The 20641-nt window shown below is 40.9% G+C and overlaps 1 protein-coding gene across 2 annotated transcripts in view; it reads right to left on the bottom strand.

Moving 5' to 3' along the window:
* Positions 1-9889, bottom strand: part of tns1a (tensin 1a) — a 77743-nt gene extending 67854 nt beyond the window's left edge. The window contains exons 1-2 of one of the 2 annotated variants that reach the window (XM_079335880.1): positions 9293-9889; positions 8961-9119 (exon numbers count right to left, since the gene is read on the bottom strand). In XM_079335880.1, coding sequence (XP_079192006.1) covers positions 8961-9056 — 96 coding nt within the window. In that variant the 5' untranslated portion in view covers positions 9057-9119; positions 9293-9889. Of the gene's footprint in view, positions 1-8960 lie in introns of both variants that reach the window. The other variant, XM_079335881.1, reaches the window with a different exon arrangement.
* Positions 9890-20641: the final 10752 nt, after the last annotated feature.

Below are 20641 nucleotides of genomic sequence, written 5' to 3'. Positions count from 1 at the left end.
CTCCAATACAACAGACACTGATGAAGCAATATGAGAGCACTTGACCCGCATAGTGTCCAGTGTTACAAAAAAGCAATTAATAAGGATTTTGACTTGTACAAGAGGATAATCACTCTGTTTATAAAATACATCTGTTTTATTCTGTGGTCAAAATTTGCCTCATTGCTTTGGAAAAAAAAAAGTCATTTTGTCTGACAAATTGAGTGGTTAAGGGTGAATTCAAGAAAATTGACATATCCTTTTAAAGAAGTTGATGTTCAACAGTTGAAATGAACAGGATTACATGTAGTTATTCCTACAGAATTAGTCCATGTCCTTCCAAATAAAACTGATGAAGATGGTGCTGATTTAGCCTTCTGGGCCACACATCGAGACTCTGAGACACATTTATTACCCGAGAATCTCCTCACTCAACGCAAGCTTATAACCCGGCAGGGCTAGCAGATACACTCTTAGTAGAACGGGGGAAATGGCATTCCTGATACACACCGGGCTAAAAATGTACATACACACATTCATGCAGACGTGACACACGAGGAGGCGTGGCGGGCAGTAACGGTCCAATCAAAGCCTGATTGATTTTCAGAGCTCTCAGGGGATTCTGTTCAGTCAATACGAGACTCTGTCAGACAACTCAAGACATGATGGATCTACCAAACATCTTGACTTACAGTGTTTCAGCTGCCTTGCTCTGGACTACAGTACAGTTTTCAAGCCGCTGACTATGTCACTATAATTCGAATTATTATGCAACTTTTTATCATTAAATCAAACTTCACATGGTCTAAAAAACTCTTCACCTCTTTACGTCTAGAAAATAAAATGCATGCACAATTTGAAATGATCATGTTATCACATTTAACAGTGCTGTTGTTAAGTTGCTACATGTGCTAAAAATGGATGTTACAGGGTTTTATTACAAGTTGTTCTTATTTCTGGCAGCGCTCTTTAGCATATAGTGAATTAGTAACAGGCTGAAAGAATTAATCGGACGGTGCTCTTGGAACAAGCCTGCATTTGTGGCTGTTTCTGTCTTCTTGTCAAATCTAATATTCTCTCCCCGTGTGTACGTGGTGTTTCATTATTAATAGCATGTATTTGAGGAGCTTTCTCAGAACCCGCTTCACGCACGTCACTCAGCCTCTACTCCTTTTATGTCCTTCTCTCGCTGAAGTCACACCTCACAATGCTCATCCGCTTATCCTCCACTTAACTTTTTGTCATTGATTTAAAGGGTGATAACATGAGATTCAAAGCCTTGCATCTGGCTTACTCAGTGTCTCACTTTGCATATGAAATGCGTGGGTGCTTTTCCTCCATCCCTGCCTCTTTTCCTTCGCATCTAAATGGCTCTCTCCACTGCAAGCTACAGAAAAGTAGGGCAGATGCCTCATTTAACACTTGGGTGCAATCATTACACACTGTATACATTACACAACCAAAAAAGCAATAAATCCACCTACTTCTCCAATAAAAATGGTGTAACACTGTAGCAAGGGGCATTTAAAGGCAGGTAATGTGGGAGGATGCAATATGTTAACATAGTTTTCACTTGACTGTATATGTATGTGGCTGTGGAGCCACTAAAAGGGCAGCGTGTACAGAAAGAAGGGCTTCTGAAACAAAGAGCGCATGTCGAGTTATAAACATCAATTTATCCTTCTTTGCAAGACAGTACCTCTTATTTTGTCCATTCTCATCTGGGTATACATGCACGTCAAGGGTTTTTTTGTATCTTGGTTTTTTCTTCCACTTTTGAAACCAAGATGCTGGGTTTAAAGCACCCCCTTAGGTTCCTGACACACTCTCTCAGTCCCAGATAGGAGAAGCGAGCAGCAGCAGATTAAATTATACAGGAGAAACCAGAAATAGCCCGAGCGCTGAGGCCGCGTGGACTCAACGCAAGAACACAGCCATGCAAGTCGCCACAGAGAAATCAAGTAGATTAGAACTGCCCAAATCAGGACATGGACTTTATTAGAACTGCAAGAAGAAATCACCTGAACTAGGACCAAAGGATGGAGGATGTTCCTGTCTCTGGGTTTCTTACGATCGGGAATTGCATCTGTGAAAGGACTGTATGTTTTGAACCAAACCTTATTCTAAAGCATATTCCCAACTTCAGCTCAATACTAAACATGCACGACTCTGAGGCAACAGTGGTGCTTCTATGTTATCAAAAGGAACCTGTGACCATGAACTGTTCACCTCTTTGGACTTCACACATAAGCATAACCGCCCACTTGACAACATCATGCAAGTTCATTGAAAATATTTGAGAGCAGCAAAAAGCCATTTGGTGGGACATAAATATGACACGTTGTTTAGGTACACCTTCAACTACATCTTATTCATTTCCTGATTTAGAAAATAGAATTTTACACCATATTCTGGGAATCTAGATGCCTCTACATGATGATGTTGACAGTTTTGCCAATCTCTGCATCCCCATTTGTAATTGTATTCTTACCCAGAACATGCAGGACAGGCAAACCCAAGTTTTGGCCCTCCCTGCCAGAGCCGAGGGCAGAGACAGAGACACAGAGGGCATCCTCAAAGAAGAAAGGTGCCCAAGGGCTCTCCAGAATCAAAAAGACATCCACGGTACTCCAAGATATTCCCAGAGGTTCGACCAAGGCTTTGGCGATGCAGATCCATGCCAGACGTGCGAGGTGCACCGAGGGTGGGGAAGTGAATGCTGCTCTCGTTCTCTTTTTCTCTTTTCTGATGGCCTCAGTCAGTCTCTTGCATCTAGCTCCCTCCCTCCCAGTCTTGGTCCTTCTCTCTCTCTTTTTCTTGTTTGCCCACACACTTCTGCCCTCCCTCTTGAAGTGTGTTAACTTTATTCCATGGAATAAAAGGGGGAGGGAGGTGAGTCCTGGCCCTTTTTCTATTCCAAAACTCCCCTTTCCTCAAATGATTCCTATTAGCCCCTCCTTTCTCTTTTCCCTCCTGTTTTCCACATATACACACTCTATTCATTGACCACCCTCCACCCCCATGCCTTCCTTGCGCCTTCCTCGCATTGCATACCTCACCTCTCCCTTTTTCACTCCACCTCTCCCTCTGCAAGCATGCTCGCTCATGTCTGTGCTAACGTCCCCTTCAATTTTTCATTGGCAACCCCTTTTCCTGTTTCCAAATCTGCTCCTTCAAAAATATCTGCCAGCAGCTGTGACGCAGACGAGTGGCCGGACAAACAGTGCACAAGTCAGTCGCTGAGCTCATCACCATGGTACACAACTACTGCATGTACATCTATACATACACCATCATGGATGAATCAAAGAAAGGCCATGTGCACATATGTGCTCAATAACAGTGAAGTATTACTTTAATTGTCTTGTATAGAATTGTAAATAATGATAAAATAATATTTACGTTGTCATCAATGACAATTTGTTTTTTTAGTTCAATTCAGATCATTTTCATTGTGCACGAAATTTTAATCAATTGACTTTTTTTTTCATTTTTAAATGCCAACATTATATCAATGTCTCACCAGAAGAAAACTACCTTTAAACTGATGAAACATCCCTGGAGCGCTTGATGTCTCACTTTGTGTGAACATTTTAAAGTCCAACTTTCACGAAGAGGAACTTTTATGTTATTAGTTTTTGATGTACGGTCTACACCCAGCACGTTTTCAAATCTCCCGATATCTTCATATATTCACTGCGTTTGGGATCATCCCATGCCCTCCGTGTTTGCTCGTACCGATCACTTGGCATGCATGTATGCAAAAACATGTGTGAGGGATCGCTACGTCCATGTGTACATCCATATAAGAAACAGCACTGAATCAACATTATATCAGCGGTGCGGGCACATTACATCACTCCACAGTCAGATCCATAAAGGGCTAAGAGCCAATTCATTTTGAGAAAACACCCTGTATTGATCCGTACTGCACTCCATCACTTTCCAGTGTAACAGTTACCTCAATCCATAGGCAAACCTGACATATAATCTGTGTGTTTGTGTGTGTGTCTTCTCTCTGGACTCTATTAACAATATGTCAGCAAAGAGCACAATGTGGACATATTTTGGGTAAAATGTCATATAGATGCCACTGCTGGTTTTTCAATGAATTTGGTGCCTTTGTTCTAAAGACATGAGACACTTTTTCTCTGCAGCCAACTGGTCTAAACTGGGTTGCTAGCAGCCTCTAGTGGCCTCCAACCAATCTCTGCAGATGTTTCACACTAATCATTGCTTTTGAGAATTACACATATAAAGACAAATGTGCATGATTTTAACACTGTTTCGTTCTGTTTGGGTGCAGCCAAAATATCCATTTAAGCTATGCTTTGGCACCTGAAAAAAAGTATTGATTTTGGGGACTGCTATTGGGAGTGGTGTATTTTCTTGGTACAACATTTTTGCACAGTGAGGTCAGGTTCGTATTCCCTTATTCCCAATGCAGCATGCCGGAGCTCAGTGAGAACACACAGGCAGGGATCCAGGCAGGCAGGAAGAACACACACACATTTATTCCCACTGAAATGGGCACACAGAGAAGGGAATTTAAACCATCATTGGATGGTTAAAACCTCAATAAAATGTCGTCTGCAGCCTGAAGTAGAAATTGAAAGGTCACAGGGACTGTGATATATACATGTTTATAGACTTACCAATGCACAGTGAGTGGGGGAAAAAAGAACTCAAACACACCCAAAACAAGATGTTCAAATATTTTGGTTGTACTTGATATTCTGCAAGAAGAGGAAAAAAAAGATTCCAGATTTACTCTGCAGTTCTTCAGCCGCTGGAGAATCCATCACATTAAAGCTTTAATGCTTGAATAACAAAGCATCCATCATGTTGAATGCCGGCCCAGAAAATGGTGAGCCATTCAGGGCAAGAGCCTGCAATTCTCTGGGAATGGTACCCTCGTGTGAAAGGTAAGTTTGAAGCAAGTCAAGTCAAGTTTGCTGAAATGTCCAGTTGACTTGATTAAAGTTTAAAGCATGTGATGAATATAACGTGCAATTAATTGTGTTTTTCCTTGAATGCTGGAATCTATAAAGAGAGAGAACAAGGGGGCATTCACTGGACAGGTTTCCCATCACCCTCTTCTCTTCTCTTGTCTGCAGTACTGCCTGATGTGAATTTACTACCCGGGGGACATTAGTTAAATGAATAGGGAGGCAAGTAAAGTACATAGGAGAGGAGACTACAGGAGATGTAAGGTAATCAAGGGAAAGAAAGGGAGACCCAAGTGGTCAGAGGGAGACAAGAGAAGAAGAAATAAAAGGTCAGGGAAGACAAAGAAAATGAAGAAGGAATTCAAGTAAAGGCAAAAAGAGTAAAGCAGAGGAAAGAGGAGAAGAGTGAGATAAGATTACAAGAAAGAAAATAATTGAGGTTAAGAAATGGAAAAAGAGGAGACAAGAGAGGGGGTTAAAGGACACAAGGAGGGAAGGACAGAAAAGGAGACAAGGGAAGAGGAAAAACAAGGTGAGGAAAGGGGTTAAAGAAGACAAGGAGAGAAGATGAACTTGAAGGACAGGAACAGTGTGTGGAAAACATGGGAGTAAATAAATGAAAGGAATGGGAGACACAATGAGATTACAGTAAATAAAAGGATATTAAAGCATGGGATAAAAGAGAAGGAAGAACGCAAGAGGAGGAGAGGAGATTAAAGAATAGAAGACAATGAGAGAAGAGGAGAGGAAAGGAGACAAGAACAGATGAAATAAAATTAAAAAAAGGGAAAAGGAGGAACGTAAGAAGAAAGAAAACCTTCCATGAATAGAGGAAGAGATACCAAAAGACAAGAATGTGAGATGGACTCAAGGATAGACAAAGACAAATCAAGGGGAAGAAACAAACAAGAAAAGAAAAGCCAACATGATGGAGAAAAGAGGAAAGAAACAGAGCGAGGTACGCAGAGAGAAGACAATGCAAGACATGATTTGAATGCCACTGAAGGAAAAGGAAAGGTAGGAATAAGGGGGAAGGAGAGAGGAGAAGGGGGACACATAGATGTACAGATCAAGTCAAGCTGATTAAATGAAACAGAAGAGCGAGAGGGGAGGAGATGAAAGGACAAGAAGCACCAGTGAAAAAAAGGCTGCAATTAAAGGCAATCAAATAAAAGACAAGAAAAGATGAAAAGAAGGAAGGACACAAGAAAAAGAAAGAAAACATTGGATATGAGAAGAGAGGATGTAAGGATGAGAGGGAATAAGGGAGAGAGAAGGAGGATAAACCCTCCATTGTAGTGTCTCCATAGTAACACACATGGAAAAAAAAAACCCTCAACACATCATCCCCCTACCTTTCAATCTTTTTCTACGTCGTTCTTACAAAACTGCAGCACATTCACTTTCTAACACGCACATGCCAACAATATCCTGCACCCCATCTCCCATTGTAACCCAGCTCCATCATGTGGGGACCATGTGAGCCCCGTTGCCATGGAAACTGAACACCTCACAGCAGTCCTCGGAGGGAAGACACGGAGCCTTACCTCTCCACTTTCACCTCCCAGTCAGCCACGTGACCAGCTCAAGTGCTGCAGCTGGAGCCACAGAGCAGCAACAGACTGAAAGGATGTCATGTGCATGTTCTCCGGCAAGAAAAAAAACATGTATGTTTTTAACCAATCAAATAGATAGGGGCCACTGAAGAGCAATCGCAAAGATTACATCCAGCTAAACAATAATTTGCTAACAGCTCTTCCTTATGTCTGATTCATCTGTGATCGAAATAAAAGCTAAGTTGATACAATACAGGAAACTTCAGCAGAACTCGACTCATAACTACATACCCTTACTCACAGGAAAAGGTACATACATACATTCTTAAAGCATTTATTGGTAGTTGCGTAATTGGTTATATGCTTCTTTTTTTGAGTTTTGAAACTAGAAAGATATCAGACACTGCAGTTAGAAAATACCCATAAGAAGAAGTTTGTTTTAATCAAAGAATTGCAGCTAATATCTGCCATAAGAAAAGTCAGCAAATTAAGATTTGATTTCAAAATTACTTCAAATGTTCCCAATAGTCAGGCGAAGACTTTTATGACTCATAACTTGAAGCGAGCAAAAACATTTGATTCATGGGTTTCTTGGAATGTAACTAAAGAAGTACGAAAATGTAGAAACATAGCTAAGAGAAAAATATCCATATCTTAAGGTTTAGTCCCCTTGGGCAAGCATTTGTCCCAATACAGTGTGTGGACAAGAGTTGCAGTTATGGTGAGAACATTTTTAAAAATGGTGCAAAACCAATTACAATATTTAAAAAAAAAATAAAAAAAAAATAGAGCAACAAAGATTACAGGAAAAAAAAAGAAAACCCTCTTTGTACATTGGAAAAAAAGACCACTGCTGACAGGGCAAGGTAAGCAAAAGCTGTGCTGTGACTGAATGAGCATAACGGGTTGGGGCTTCATTGTACAGGGTCGAGGAGATTTATAACGAGTGTGTTTCTGCAAAAGGCTGCACACACATTTACACGCGCACATATAAGCGAGTGCGACAGTGGGAGTGTGGTGGAATTGAGAGCGGGTGTAGAGATAAGGAGCTGCGGCAATGAGGCGGGGGGGTTTGCCTCTGGTGCTGATGGGAGGGTGTTGGGGCTTGAAAAGATGGGTGGCTGCAGCACTGCATGCTACGGCGTCACCACCAGCAATACCCCCCTCATCAGCGGACTTTATAACACCAAACCAATGTTATACGCAACACAAAGTGGTCCTAATCAAGGGAGAGTTGCGTCACTGCAACACAAGTTTCAAATCTTTTGATAGATACTTACATGAAGGGTTGAACCTTTTAAATATGAAATTCAGCCCGACATGAGGATGAAAAATTTGGATATGAGGGTAAAAGCAAGTCCCTCTTTACTTTAAGCCAATATCGGGGATAGATTTTTTTTGTTAAACTGCTGAGGGTGCAGTGCATTAAGCTGATATGTTCAGTGCTTTCTGCCTTAGGACAACTGCAATGGAAAAAGGTGCTCCAGAGATGCTGGTGGCGTTAAAAAAAAAAAGAGGGGACAGAAAAAAAAAAATCCCCTCCAAAACTGATCTCATCCATCAACATTCAGCAGAGGATCACTTCAGGCATTGTTTGGAGTGTCCTTACATGTGGGTAAGTGTATGTGTGAGAGGAATAGTGTAATTAAGACACACTAGAGTTGTTACACATGATTGACTATCTGCCAGAGTAGATCAAAAATGCAAAAAAATTGCTGTTCCAGTTTTTGCAAATAACATTGGCTTTGGGGAAACAGACAAAGAAGCAGATCATGCATTCAGCAGAAGCCATTTGTTTGGCTTTTCTTGTTTCTACACATGTGCCATACAATAGAATTATGGCGCAGCAATGAAAGAACCACAAACCCTTTTTTTAAAACCGAGCAAATACAGCAAGTGGGCTCTTTCTTGAGACTATGCAAATTCCCAGTAATGGTACATTAAAATTCGGCTGTTTTGAAACCAAGGTGACCCTATACGTATCAGATGATACCAGCATTTGTTGCAGGTGATTTCTGCAAGTGCAAGCTTTTTACACATTTGTCAATTCTACCCCTTTGATTCTTCACCATGTCTATCTATTACAGCAGCTGGAGACCACTTGGAGATGTAACACTGACCTTGAATCAGCACTTAGAGGGACACCAACCAATCTTCCAGGGTCTATGGTCCATGACTAGTTGCCAAGCTGTTTTTTACAGCTACGTCATTTGGTAGTTAAGGTAAAGCAGGCTAAATGCTTGGAATTGTTGGGTGGTAGGATCTGGGACAAGGCCAATCCTGGTGTATTTTTCGACTAGGCAGAGAATTCCAGATAAAGGTTTTTGTAATTATTGCAGAGGAAAAGTCTCATGCAATATTTTGATTGTGAAACGAAACATGGCATGCGCAGGAACTGTCCTTAAAGTCCGTCGAATTCCTTCCTTCAGTCTACCATTCCCAGCAAACCCCTTCCACCCCCTCTGTCAGGTCTTACCTTGTCTCGTTTGGCCCCCCGCAGAGGAAAGAAGCAGGCAAAGAGGAACTTGCCCCAGCTGATGACGGCAGCCAGGCACCAGTTGAGGCGAGCCATGCCTGTGTCTATCCCGTTTTATCTGCCAGCCTCTTATCTCCGGGATAAGATCCTACAACTCTCCTAAAAAAGGAATGATCACAAGCGTGAAAAAAAAAAAGACCCAGCGAAACAGGAGATCCTTTTTTCCAAGTCCGTGGAACAGAAATGAATAAAATCTTCCTTCAAGTCAGAGAACTGGGGATTCAATTTTCCTTTCAGGGTTTTTTTTTTTTTTTTTTGGCAATTTTGGCTACCTGTCTGGGTATGTGTCTGCAATTCCAATTTGAGGGGGAACAAGGGGGGTCACTGTGAAGCTACTGGCGTCCCACAAACAGACTAGACCCTTGGATGGTCTGGAGGGACCTAAAGCATCAAGAGCCTAAAACTGCCTTTCTCTCTTTTCATCCATCTGTGTTTCCCTCTCTTTCGTCTCTTCTACTGTCACAGCCCGTCTCGATGAGTCAGTCTTCAAAGTGTGATGAGCATCGTCGGCTGCATAATGCGAAGAGCCTGTCGCTGATCGACGACACTGTTACCTATACACACACGCACACTGTCATGTCCACTCTCACTGTCTCTCACACACATTCAACCACACGAACGCTCCTCTGCAAAAAAAAAAAAAAAAAAAAAAAAAAAAAAAGGTTGTCCTGTCACATACATCCACAAGCAAGAACAGCCCCCCTTTTCCAGTCACACGGCTCTCCTCCAAGCTCAGGATCCCCGGTGCTTCACGCTCATACACTCCGCTTTACACACACTCCTCTCTCTCGCTCGCTCTCGGTCTCTCTCACACTCTTTGCTGCTCTCTCACACATACACACAGGCACTGATGCTGCAGCACTTACTCAGCCAGCGCGGGAGGAGGGGAGCAAAAGAGTGAGGAGGGGGGAGAAAAGGAGAACTGACTGAGAACAGAACGATTGAGAGAGAGAGAGAGAAAGAGAAGATGGAAAACAGAAGGGTTTTTTATTGAGAATGACATATTGAGTGTATTTGGTCAGTGTTTATATTTCAGAGTTGAAGCCCAGTGTCGTTGCCCCCCTGTGCGTGTGAGCGAAAGAAGTGCGCATCAAGTAGTGATCACTTGGAGAGGTGCAGAAGCAACAGAATGAACTGAACTGGAGTCAAAATGGACGGATTTGAGACATCCACGAGGACAAGAATGACAAAAAAAAAAGAGGAAAGCGGCGAGTTGCTGAGGACAGACATGAGGGGAAATGTGTTTGAGGTTATTTAGCGGAGTACTGGTGAACGCACACCACAACATGCGCAATATGCACACACAAACAGACATGCAGCCAACGTCACGGTGCGAGGCAGATACAAGGCAGGCAGAGGGTGAGATGATTGTAGAGTGTGTGAGGAATTGGGTCGAAGAAGGGAGGAGAGAAAGGAAAGGAGAGAGGATGACAGAGGAGGAGAGGAGCTGGGTGTTGAATCATTGTGTCTCGGGTGATTATTTCCCTCACTCTCTCTCTCTTGAACACACAACTGCAGGTGGTGCACAGGCTCGTTCACTGTGCTGCAGTCTCTCTACGCTTCAGTGGGAGCACATTTTCACTGCAGAACGCTTTTCTCTGCTACACCCCCCACCACCACCACCACCTCCTTTCACCCCCAATCCCGAACCCCTCCCACCCGGCACACCACTGCCACACCAACGCAATCACAACACATCAAAGCAATGAGCGAGGGAATAAAGTGCAGAGAGAGGATGCAGTTCCCTCAACCAAAGCTAGCTTAGCCTTTGGGGGTGGGGGGTGGGGGGGTGCATGGGCTGTTTAGGGGAACATAACACTAATTGGTCGCCAGATGGAAATGAGACTGCAATAAAAGAAATACAAATCTTTACATTGACAGAGAATCGTAAGGTTTAATAAAACCTGCTGACAATACGGCATGTCGCCTACCAATATGTTCCTGGCCCAAAATAATCCTGAAAAAATGTTGTAAAGGTTTGAATTTAAACAGCAGACGAGGACCCAAAAGCAAACATAAAATGCTCGACTGATGCAGATCAAGGATTTACTAAGTGTAAGATTGGTTTTAGGCAGGTTATGGCAAGTTAAGCATGTAAACAGGTCAAGGATTAGGAACAAAACAGGAACAAGCTGAAAGGCACAACGCAGTGAACTTACCACAGTAAACATGAGGGAACATTTGAGAGAAACCAAAGGACAGGTTGGAGAATGGCAGGAGGATCAAGAGGACCGATTTCCCCAGTTCCATAACACTCAAAGGGAAGCGTCCAATCTCTGATTTCAAGTCCTGACTTAAGCCCATTATGAAGATCCTACTGGAGTACACTTAGCCTTCTCAGTTATTTTCATTTAAAATCTGAATATTTCACTCATGCATTATTAACAACATCCTTCCTTAGCACACATGTATCATCACGACCTTAGTAGAGGACTTTGTCTCGAAATAGACTATCACAGGCACAAGTAGCTAACATCGTGCAGTACTGCAAATGATTTACAATCACTGGCCCCAGCTGCAACCAATGCCAAATTAGTGCAACAGTAAGGACCCTCTATGAGCAAAGATTGCAAGCCACCTACATAATTAAGAACCATTTTTTGAGCCGAGAACCTGAGTTAATTTTGAAGGAAATTCTGTTGGTTAATCGCTTTCTCTAACAGATGGACCAACACAAAAACTTAAAAACAAAAAAAAAACACAGAAAAAAACAGATGTACTTGATGTTTCCAATTTGGCTGACATAGATAGAAACTTCATGTAACAACACAAGTCTATGCATTGCTGCTGTACTTGTCTGCAACGAGAAGACAAATGTGTCATAGAAAGGCAAACGGGCCCAGAAATGCAAAGTAGACTGTGCGTTTTCTCCTTAATGTCAACATTATTGATGTGGAACTGCTTTTTTATCATTGAGCTTCTTTCCTGAAATTTGCTATTTTTGCTGCACCCCTTGCAGAGAGAACATAATTAAGCATAAACTTCTACAGAGGATTGCAGTAAAATGAAATACGTATAGGGTGGAAAGACTCTGTTGTGTCCATTTGTCCATCATCCTTACTCAGAGGACATTTTATTTTGTGCAGCACAGATAAATGAGGAACATGTTTTTGTAAAGCATCGTTTTCTTCAGGCAGCATGTACTGTACATCTCAGTGTGAGACTGGGCTTCTGTCCCAGTCACTTGGCAATAGGCTGACCTTTCTCATTAGACATAAGCAACTTGCATAATCACTGCTGACTTCTATTGACTGGCCTGTCACACCGCCTATCCATTTGACTGGAAACCCCATGAAAAAGTGCAGGCTGCCAAAAAACTTCTCCCTCAATGACTTTTCCCTGTCAACTGCAGCAGGATCGGAATCTATCATTTTTCACCAAGTGCACAAAAACAGGGAATTTGCAATGTTAGCTTTGATTTATCCTCTGTTGCCTCAAAGGCTCCCTGGTAACACGATATCAATATGTATCACATGCTATCACATTTCTCCCTCTTCACAAATACATTCTAACTTCATATTCATACACTAAACACTGTCGCTTTATGTTGTCATTATGTTTCAAGGAAAATGTATAATGACCCTTTCCCCAAGTCTGAATAGTTAGCTTCACACTCTCATTGTGTGGATTGTCATTTGCCAAGAGCAAGGTTATACATTTTTCATCAGATGCAAACAAAATCTAATTGAATCTAACTCATGGTAATGATTGTTTTATACATACAGAGCATCTTTCTCTAATTGTTGATTGAAGGAGGGATGAGGTTAACATGTTTGTTCACGTGTAATTTCCAGATAAAGAGTTTGTTTTTTGGGGGATTGGTTTGTGTAATGCCATTTCTGTTCTGGCAGTAATACACAAGACATCTACTTCTAGCACTACTGAAGCACTGCTGAGGCAGAACCTTAGCACGGCTTGGTGGGGAAAAACTGAATTTTGTTTTGTCCCTACTGTATCCATAAGAATGGTTTGTCATTTTAAGGAAACTACTCATACGCGTTCTTGCCAAGAGAAAGGAAAAATTAGGGGACATGGAGTAAGGACAATTTAGAAAAGTCTCCGTATAATAATCTACCTACAGATACAAAGAGTTGCCTTACCTTTCCCCAATCTACAATATGTATTTTTTTGTTTTCTTGTGTGTTCCTTTTTACCCCATTTTCTCCCTCTTTTAAGGGTAAAGTGACCACTCGCACTACACTTCCATTTCCAATTCATGTCCCACTCAGAAAAGGTTTAAATTCAATTTAAGTAATTTATTCAATAAACGTAAAAATGAATCAACACATCAATGCATTCTTATCACCTTATCAACAGTCAAATTTAATCTGCTTTACAACAAATAACTAAATACACCCGCATCTCCACTTTAATATGCCATTGCACGACAAAGAAGCAAGTCCTAACACCAGGTTGCAGGGTGACATTCATAATACATCATAACTCATAATAATGCAGACACCTCGTTGTTTCAGGAATGCCCCTCTTCATCAAATCTAATCCGAGAGAAAGCACTGCAGAGACAGGCATGACCCTCGTGGCCTGTGATCAATGATTCAGTCTATTAAGTGAAGGTGCTTTGATCAGTAATCTCAATGACACTGGATCACCGTACCTGAGTCATCGCTTAAACACTTAGTTTTTTAGCCAACTGTCTGAAGCTAAATTTGATCTCATCTACAACTATTTATTTAGTAAGTGGTAATCAGAGAAACCATTTGGATAAATATACATTTACGAGGTGTATGAAGTCCCTCTCTGCCTGGAAAATCGTCCAGCTGACAGGTTCACCTTTAGCAGGAGCAAATTATTTGCAGGGACAGGGAAGCACTTGGATGCACTTAGACTGGAGGTCTATGAGCGGTGACACTTCTGAGACCGGCTGCCAGGGGAAACTTAGTTATCCAGCGATGTCTTTTCCCATCCCCCCCCCCAACAACACAAATACATGCACACATAGACCCACAGTGACTTCCAACCTTTGTTCCAAACCTGAAGGGAATAGCAAAGAGAGAAGGGAAGGAGTTATGATGAAGCTATTGACAGAGAAGTGAATCTACGATCTCCCAGGTTGTTGTTACAGTCTGGATCTGCACTTTTTGTAAAGAATCAACAGCTCAAGATACTATTGCCTGAGCGACCATTTTTTGATAATCTAATGAAGGACAAAAAAAATGAAACTCTTGCTAACCCTACAAAAACAAGATACTAACTTTGGTATACCAAAACTATCCTTAAATTATTTATATATTACATTTTCAAATGGCAACATTTTTCAGTGGTTAATAGTCAAAGGTATGACCTTCAGTTTAGAGCAGAAAAGCCTTGATCATCAGTGAATAAGCAACCATGTCTATGGGTTTTGATGTTTTAACACATGGGGGAAAAAGCTTTCTTTTGCCCCTCTTTTCAAATTTATTTCACTAATTATGTTGCTTAATTTGAGAATGTGATATACATTTTTATTTCCCCTGACACTTGGAATTTCACAGATCCTTCTGGACATTGTTTACTGGCATTATCAAGAATACCACATGGTCTTTTGTCAGTTTTACTGTCTTGCATTCTGAACAAAGACAGCTGATCTGGGTTCAGCCACAGCAGGTAGAAGGTAATCAGTGATGTAAATGGCCCTGATAAGCTGCAATCTGGTATCAGCCAGACGACAACAGCGTATTGCACCTCAACAGCATAGTTATCATGGCAATCAGCTGCAGTCCAAGGCGAAATTAGAATCGACCACTGCCTCTCTGCTCCATCCTTTAAATCATGTGCACTATGCAGCTTTCACTTTATTGAGCCATGAGCAAGTGGGAAAGGCTGAATCTTGATTGAAATTTGTGAAACTGATATATGAATGGCACAAATACGAACACATGTTTGCATGGCTCCTTCGAAACTTGATCAGTTTATTCTCAATATTTTAAAATGACTTCCACTTCAAATCATGCTGCACACAGAGAAAAAATACGACAACAATCATTGGTGAGCACAACTGTCCTGGGTAACCTTGCACCCTCCAAGCAAAGCATGCACAGAGCAATAAAATGAACATTTATGTGCCACAAAGCGACAAACACACTAAAGCTTTCATTGCCATTTTCAATGTGGTTTGTCATTGAAACGTTTCAAAGCATTTGTCCTCTTTCTGGTCATCATGGGATGTGTGCCTGTACCACAGCAGCATGACAGTGTTTTGTGTCTATTTTCATTTGGAACAATCTTGGAAAAAGCCTGAGGGGAAGCTATCCCCTCCTCCCTTATGTTGGAACATCCAGCTCATAGCTCACGTCCCGCTGCTGACTTGGCTGTTTTCCAGTAGGGTTTGTGGCATGCTTTTAGCCCCGCTAATGTAGCTACCTATGTAGGTTAAAGACCCCCTTGTGGACAACAACACACCAGTGCCAGGGGAGACATCTCAAGGTGAACACAGTGATCATACACTCCCCCTTTAAAGGTGGCACCAACAATAAATAGGACAACAATGTCGGACTGACACATTTTAGCTTTGATTGATTTATTGCCAGTGGCACAGGATAAAGAAATATTCAATCAGGACAAATAATGGTGAGGTTTCTCCCTACATGTATCATTCTAGTACAACAAAATACCTTAAAAATATTGAATAAATCAACTAGACTTTTCTGGCAGTTTTTGTTAAAAGCTCAATCCACAAATTTTTTACAAATGCAGGAAAGCAAATTTTACCCTTCAAAAGATGGGGGGTAAAATGTATTCCCTCATTCCTGTCTGCTATGCGTAGGAATGTTCCGACCCCTTAATTCCCTAAATGCCCTAGCCAAGAAATCAATAGGAAGACTATGGGCCTTTACTCAGTCTAATTATACACATTTATCAGAAATAACAGCCTTAGATTTGAATACATTCTGCTGAGACTCTAAGGAAAAGTGACAGTCCACTTCAGCCCAGCTCATCCGTAAAGCAAGACTCAGCAATGTGATATCAAGATCGGAGCAAATTGCAGAGCAGGGGATAAGAACCATGAAACCGAGGGCGCTGGTGGTGCAGTGGCAGAGCGCGCGTCCCCATGTATCGAGGCTATAGTCCTCACGCGGGCGGCCCAGGCTCGTGTCCGGCCTGCAGCTCCCTTGCCCAAAATAAATCTTTAAAAAAAAAAATATATATATATATATATATATATATTGTGTGAAGTCCAGTAAAACTTTTGCACAAAACAAACAATTAAAAGCTATGGCACTGCTTTTGCTTTGCCCTTTGTCTTGACATACCTTTCAAAAGAGAATTTTTTTTTCAACAGCAAGTACAATATGGCCTTGAATAAGAAGGTGTTAAAGGGTGCAAAATAAAAACACCTTGGATAAGGCCAATGCACGACATTACATTTACAAAGTGACACTAAAATTGGCTGGCTTTTAAAGCAAATTAGAACATCAGGGAAATAGAAAGAAAAATGAACAAGGACAAAACCCTTCTGAATCGTAAGGCATTGGAGCAATTCCTTTTCCTCTAAATCTTCTTATCTCAACCGAGAGGCAGAGAGAAGGGGGAAAAGGGACAAATGGAAAAGGACAGAGCAAAGCTGAGAGAAAGAAAGGAAGCATCACATGGAGACATGAGGGAGGGAGGGAGATATTTGACTCCTGGTAGAAAGATTGTTGAAAGATGTTTTCTTTTATTCATAAATGTTCATTAAAAAAAAAATCAAAACTACATGAATAAGATTTATTGTTCTCATGGTTAAGACTAACAATGAAATGCCAACAGTGACCTTCGGCATCTTAATCGCATGTTATGATGTTTTACTTGATGAACATTTCGCAAAGATCTGAACAAGAGATAGGAATTATATATGCAAAATATTTCTCCATTACTTTAACAGTTCTGGCATGCATGCAGGGCAAACAGGAGAGGCAGTGATGAATAGGTATACCCTGAGCGAAATATGGGACATGAATAGCTCTAAAGGTCTTCTATGTTCAACAGGACACCATCATAACATAAAAGAAAACAAAATATTAATGCACACAAACATTGCACAGTAGCTAAAGAAAATCATTTGAACTGCAGCCTTCAGGATTTGAAGTAATTAGAGGGATACTCTTTCAAAATATCACAAGAAAATAAGAAATAGCTATACTAAATGGGGGCAGAATTAATAATCGTAGGCTAAAACATAAAAGCTAAGATGCAGACGTGGTCTTATTTTGCATACACAGGAAACACATGGCTGTAAAACTCAGGCATCAAACCCAGCTGGCACTCTGCTGACCAGACCAATGGTGATGTTTGCCTGGTGATGCCGATGCACCGTTGCCATGGGAGATGTTTATGTAAGCCATGCCTAATCCTGTTAACTGTTACTGCGGCTGCTGAGCAGCATAAGGGTTTCGGCAATACCCCACTGCAATAAATGGCTTCTATCTTAAGTACTTCCATTGAGTGCTGAGGTTTATTTTTTTCCTTGAAAAAAAATGAAAAACGGGAATAGGAAGTTATATTTTTAGGCTTTGATTGGAGAAAATGAGACGCAGTACAACAAAGGCAAGAAAGAAGAGATTGGGTGCCTTCAAATTTACATATTGAATTGTTTGAGACAGACATTGTTTTTATTACTGACGCTATATAACATGTATTGAATCAAATCCTTACACATGTAAATTATAAAAACTTGGTAGCCATCCCAAGAAAGTCATAATTTTCATTAAGCAAAGTAGTTTAATCAGAAAAAAAGAAACCCTAACCCTTTTTTTCCCATTCTAAAAATATAAATAAAACCTAATTAGAATATACACGACAATATATTGGTTAAATGCTTCAGTATGACTATGATTTAATTCATCTTTAAAAACAGCATGTTTTAGCATACTTTACTAAGGATACTACAACAGGGATTAAAAATCAACTGAGACACATCACACCCCAATGTGAACCTCAGATCTCATCTGTAAGGTAAAATGGTCTTCTTCACCAGTAGTCTACTATGAGTATTTTTATTTTGGCCAACCACTGACCTATAGTAATTAACATTCAATATTATATTTATGATGGGGCCAAGAGAGATAATGAAAGGACACAGAAGTTATGTTAAACATGTTAAGCTGAGAAGGAACCAGCGATGCATCCTCCTATCCTCATTTCATTTCCTACTTTTGACATAATGCTGTCACTAAAATGGATTTTTCTCCCTCCCTGGACAATCCTAGACATCGTGGACCATAAACCTCAACCTCACTGCCTTATCTTCAACCTTCCCACTGCCATGAAATATATCCTTCAAACAATTTTAGAAATCACCTTCCAGTTAAATAAATCACTTTAGTTCAGTATTCCAACATCTTCCATGGGAGAGAAATGGCAAAGGAGAAGTCTAAGCCTAATTATCCCGATTAAAAAGCAGAGAGTATGAACAAGTCATACAAAAGAGGATTATACAGACATGAAAGAGGAGAGAGTGAGAGAGAAATAGAGCAACATATACATAAGAGAGTTCATGTTCAGGCAGACATGGATGATGGGTTGTCACACACATGCAGCCTATAGGCCTCACAAAATAGATTGGAAAAGGAACCCATGCATCCCCGTCTCCTGGTATCCTCCCCCACATTATCTATTCTCCCTTTTTGCTCCATTAAGTTTACTACAGTCTCTTGGCTGAGGAATCAGCCATTGTACAGTTACTTAATCATGAAGGTCGGAAACTATATGCAAGCACACTCACAGATATGACGTGTTGACTGGTCAATGGCAGCCATGATGTTTGTAAAATAAGAAGCAAAATCCTTAATCTTTACAAGTACAGAATATTTAAACTGCCATTCATTTTCCAAAAGTACAACAGATTATCAAAACAAAGGCAGAACATATGAAGTAAAAAATTCAAAGCTGGATCCTAAAATTTCCCAAAATGGTATTTGGACTTGTAAAGCACTTTTCTAGTCTTCTGACTACTCAAAGCACTTTTACACCGGATGTCACACCGACCCATTCACACACTGATGGCCGAGGTACATATGTAGTGAGACCATCAGAATAAACTAGTCTCGTTCATACTGTAAGCCACAGACGAAGCAACAGGAACAGGGGCTCGAACCCTTGTCCTTCCGGTTGAAGGAGGACGACTCTACCAAAATAAAAAGTAGTCTTGTTAGAACCTCTCAACCTTTTTGAAGCACAATTTTTTTTTGACATGCTTAAAATTTAAAGCTGCTTAAACAAAGCCCAAGAATGAGCAGATGGATTCACAAGGTATCAATTTTAGGATTCTGCTGAATGTACATCTGTTGACATAGAAATGTTTTGTCATAAGGAAAACATATATCTTGATACCTTACTCTGTGGAGGAATCTATATTGCTTCTTTTTCTTTCAATTTACTTTTCACATACATGTATGTTTTCCGTGCCAGTGCTTGATAGCAGGCAGACCTCCAGCCCTTTCACCACAGTTTTGTTCTACTTAGCGTATCATCATCACTCCGATGCATTTGCTGATGACAGCACACAGAGGAGTATTTCAACAGTAGCTCCCCAAATCACAAGAGGAGCACAAGACCTTGGCCTTATCCCTGTTCACAAACTCACTCTGAGAAGCAAAAATTCACAAAGAATGTTTTTTCCAAACACACTCCTTGATTTACTGACGAGTATTACTGTGACATGATTATCATCAATGTCTGCGCCGATAAACCTCCAGGATAAGCTGGCTTTATACAAAATAATCAATAATAACGTTTGTGTATACATAAGTTTGGTTTTTAAGACTTGCAAATAAGATACAAAAAAAAAAAGTCTATAACAGTTGTTTTCATGTGATATATCATTTTGATCGGAGGAATGGTGGTGAAAAGCAGTTGGACTTTCTCAGGTTTACTTCAATCAACAGCTTCATATTGCATGCCTTTGGCTGACAGGGATCTAAATAACCTTTGCTCAGCTAAGCTGTTTTCTCATTTGCTAAAAACATATGTGGATAAGCATTTTTTCACAAGGGCTATCGCTGACTTTTACCTGAAAATGCAGCACAGCCATTCAGTCATGCGTAACGTTTCCAATCGCTGCGGACCATGTAACATCAGGACTACATACCTTATGAGTTACCCTGTGTCCCTTACCAAGCAGTTTAATGTAGAAGCCAGCAGAAAATGTAAAGGAAGGTCATTTCATTTCCGAATGTCTGTTTTAACATGGACATACAAGCTGTCTTGCTAGATTTTACAGATGCCAGGAGCCAGGAGCGCAAACAAGGTTTAAAACTTACACCAAGCTCATTAGAGTGGAGACAAACCAGCAGCTGTCAAACACCATTTTTGTGCCAGCTCAGCAGTAGCACCAATTGGGTAGCGAAGTTGTAATTAAAGCCGTGCCATTAGATAGTAGGAGGTAGGATGGAGAAGCTCAGGCGTGGACAAGCCGACCAAAGTTAAATACACATTTTTACCTGATAGCTGACAGTATTCACTATGACACCCTGTGAGAACTGTCAAGGTGTCTTTCCAAGGACTGTGGATCAGAGCAGCATGGAAGCCGAATGACGCATCTGATTCAATTATAAGTGCAATTTACTGTTTATTCCCATTGATCTTTCACTCAGGGAAGCCACTTTTCAGACAAAGATGTGGCCAATTCTGGTATACTTTTAAAG

Source organism: Symphodus melops (assembly GCF_947650265.1).
Source record: "Symphodus melops genome assembly, chromosome: 23".
Lineage (NCBI taxonomy): Eukaryota > Metazoa > Chordata > Actinopteri > Labriformes > Labridae > Symphodus > Symphodus melops.
Note: the sequence above shows the minus strand (reverse complement) of the source record. Positions and strands in the feature narration are given on the sequence as shown.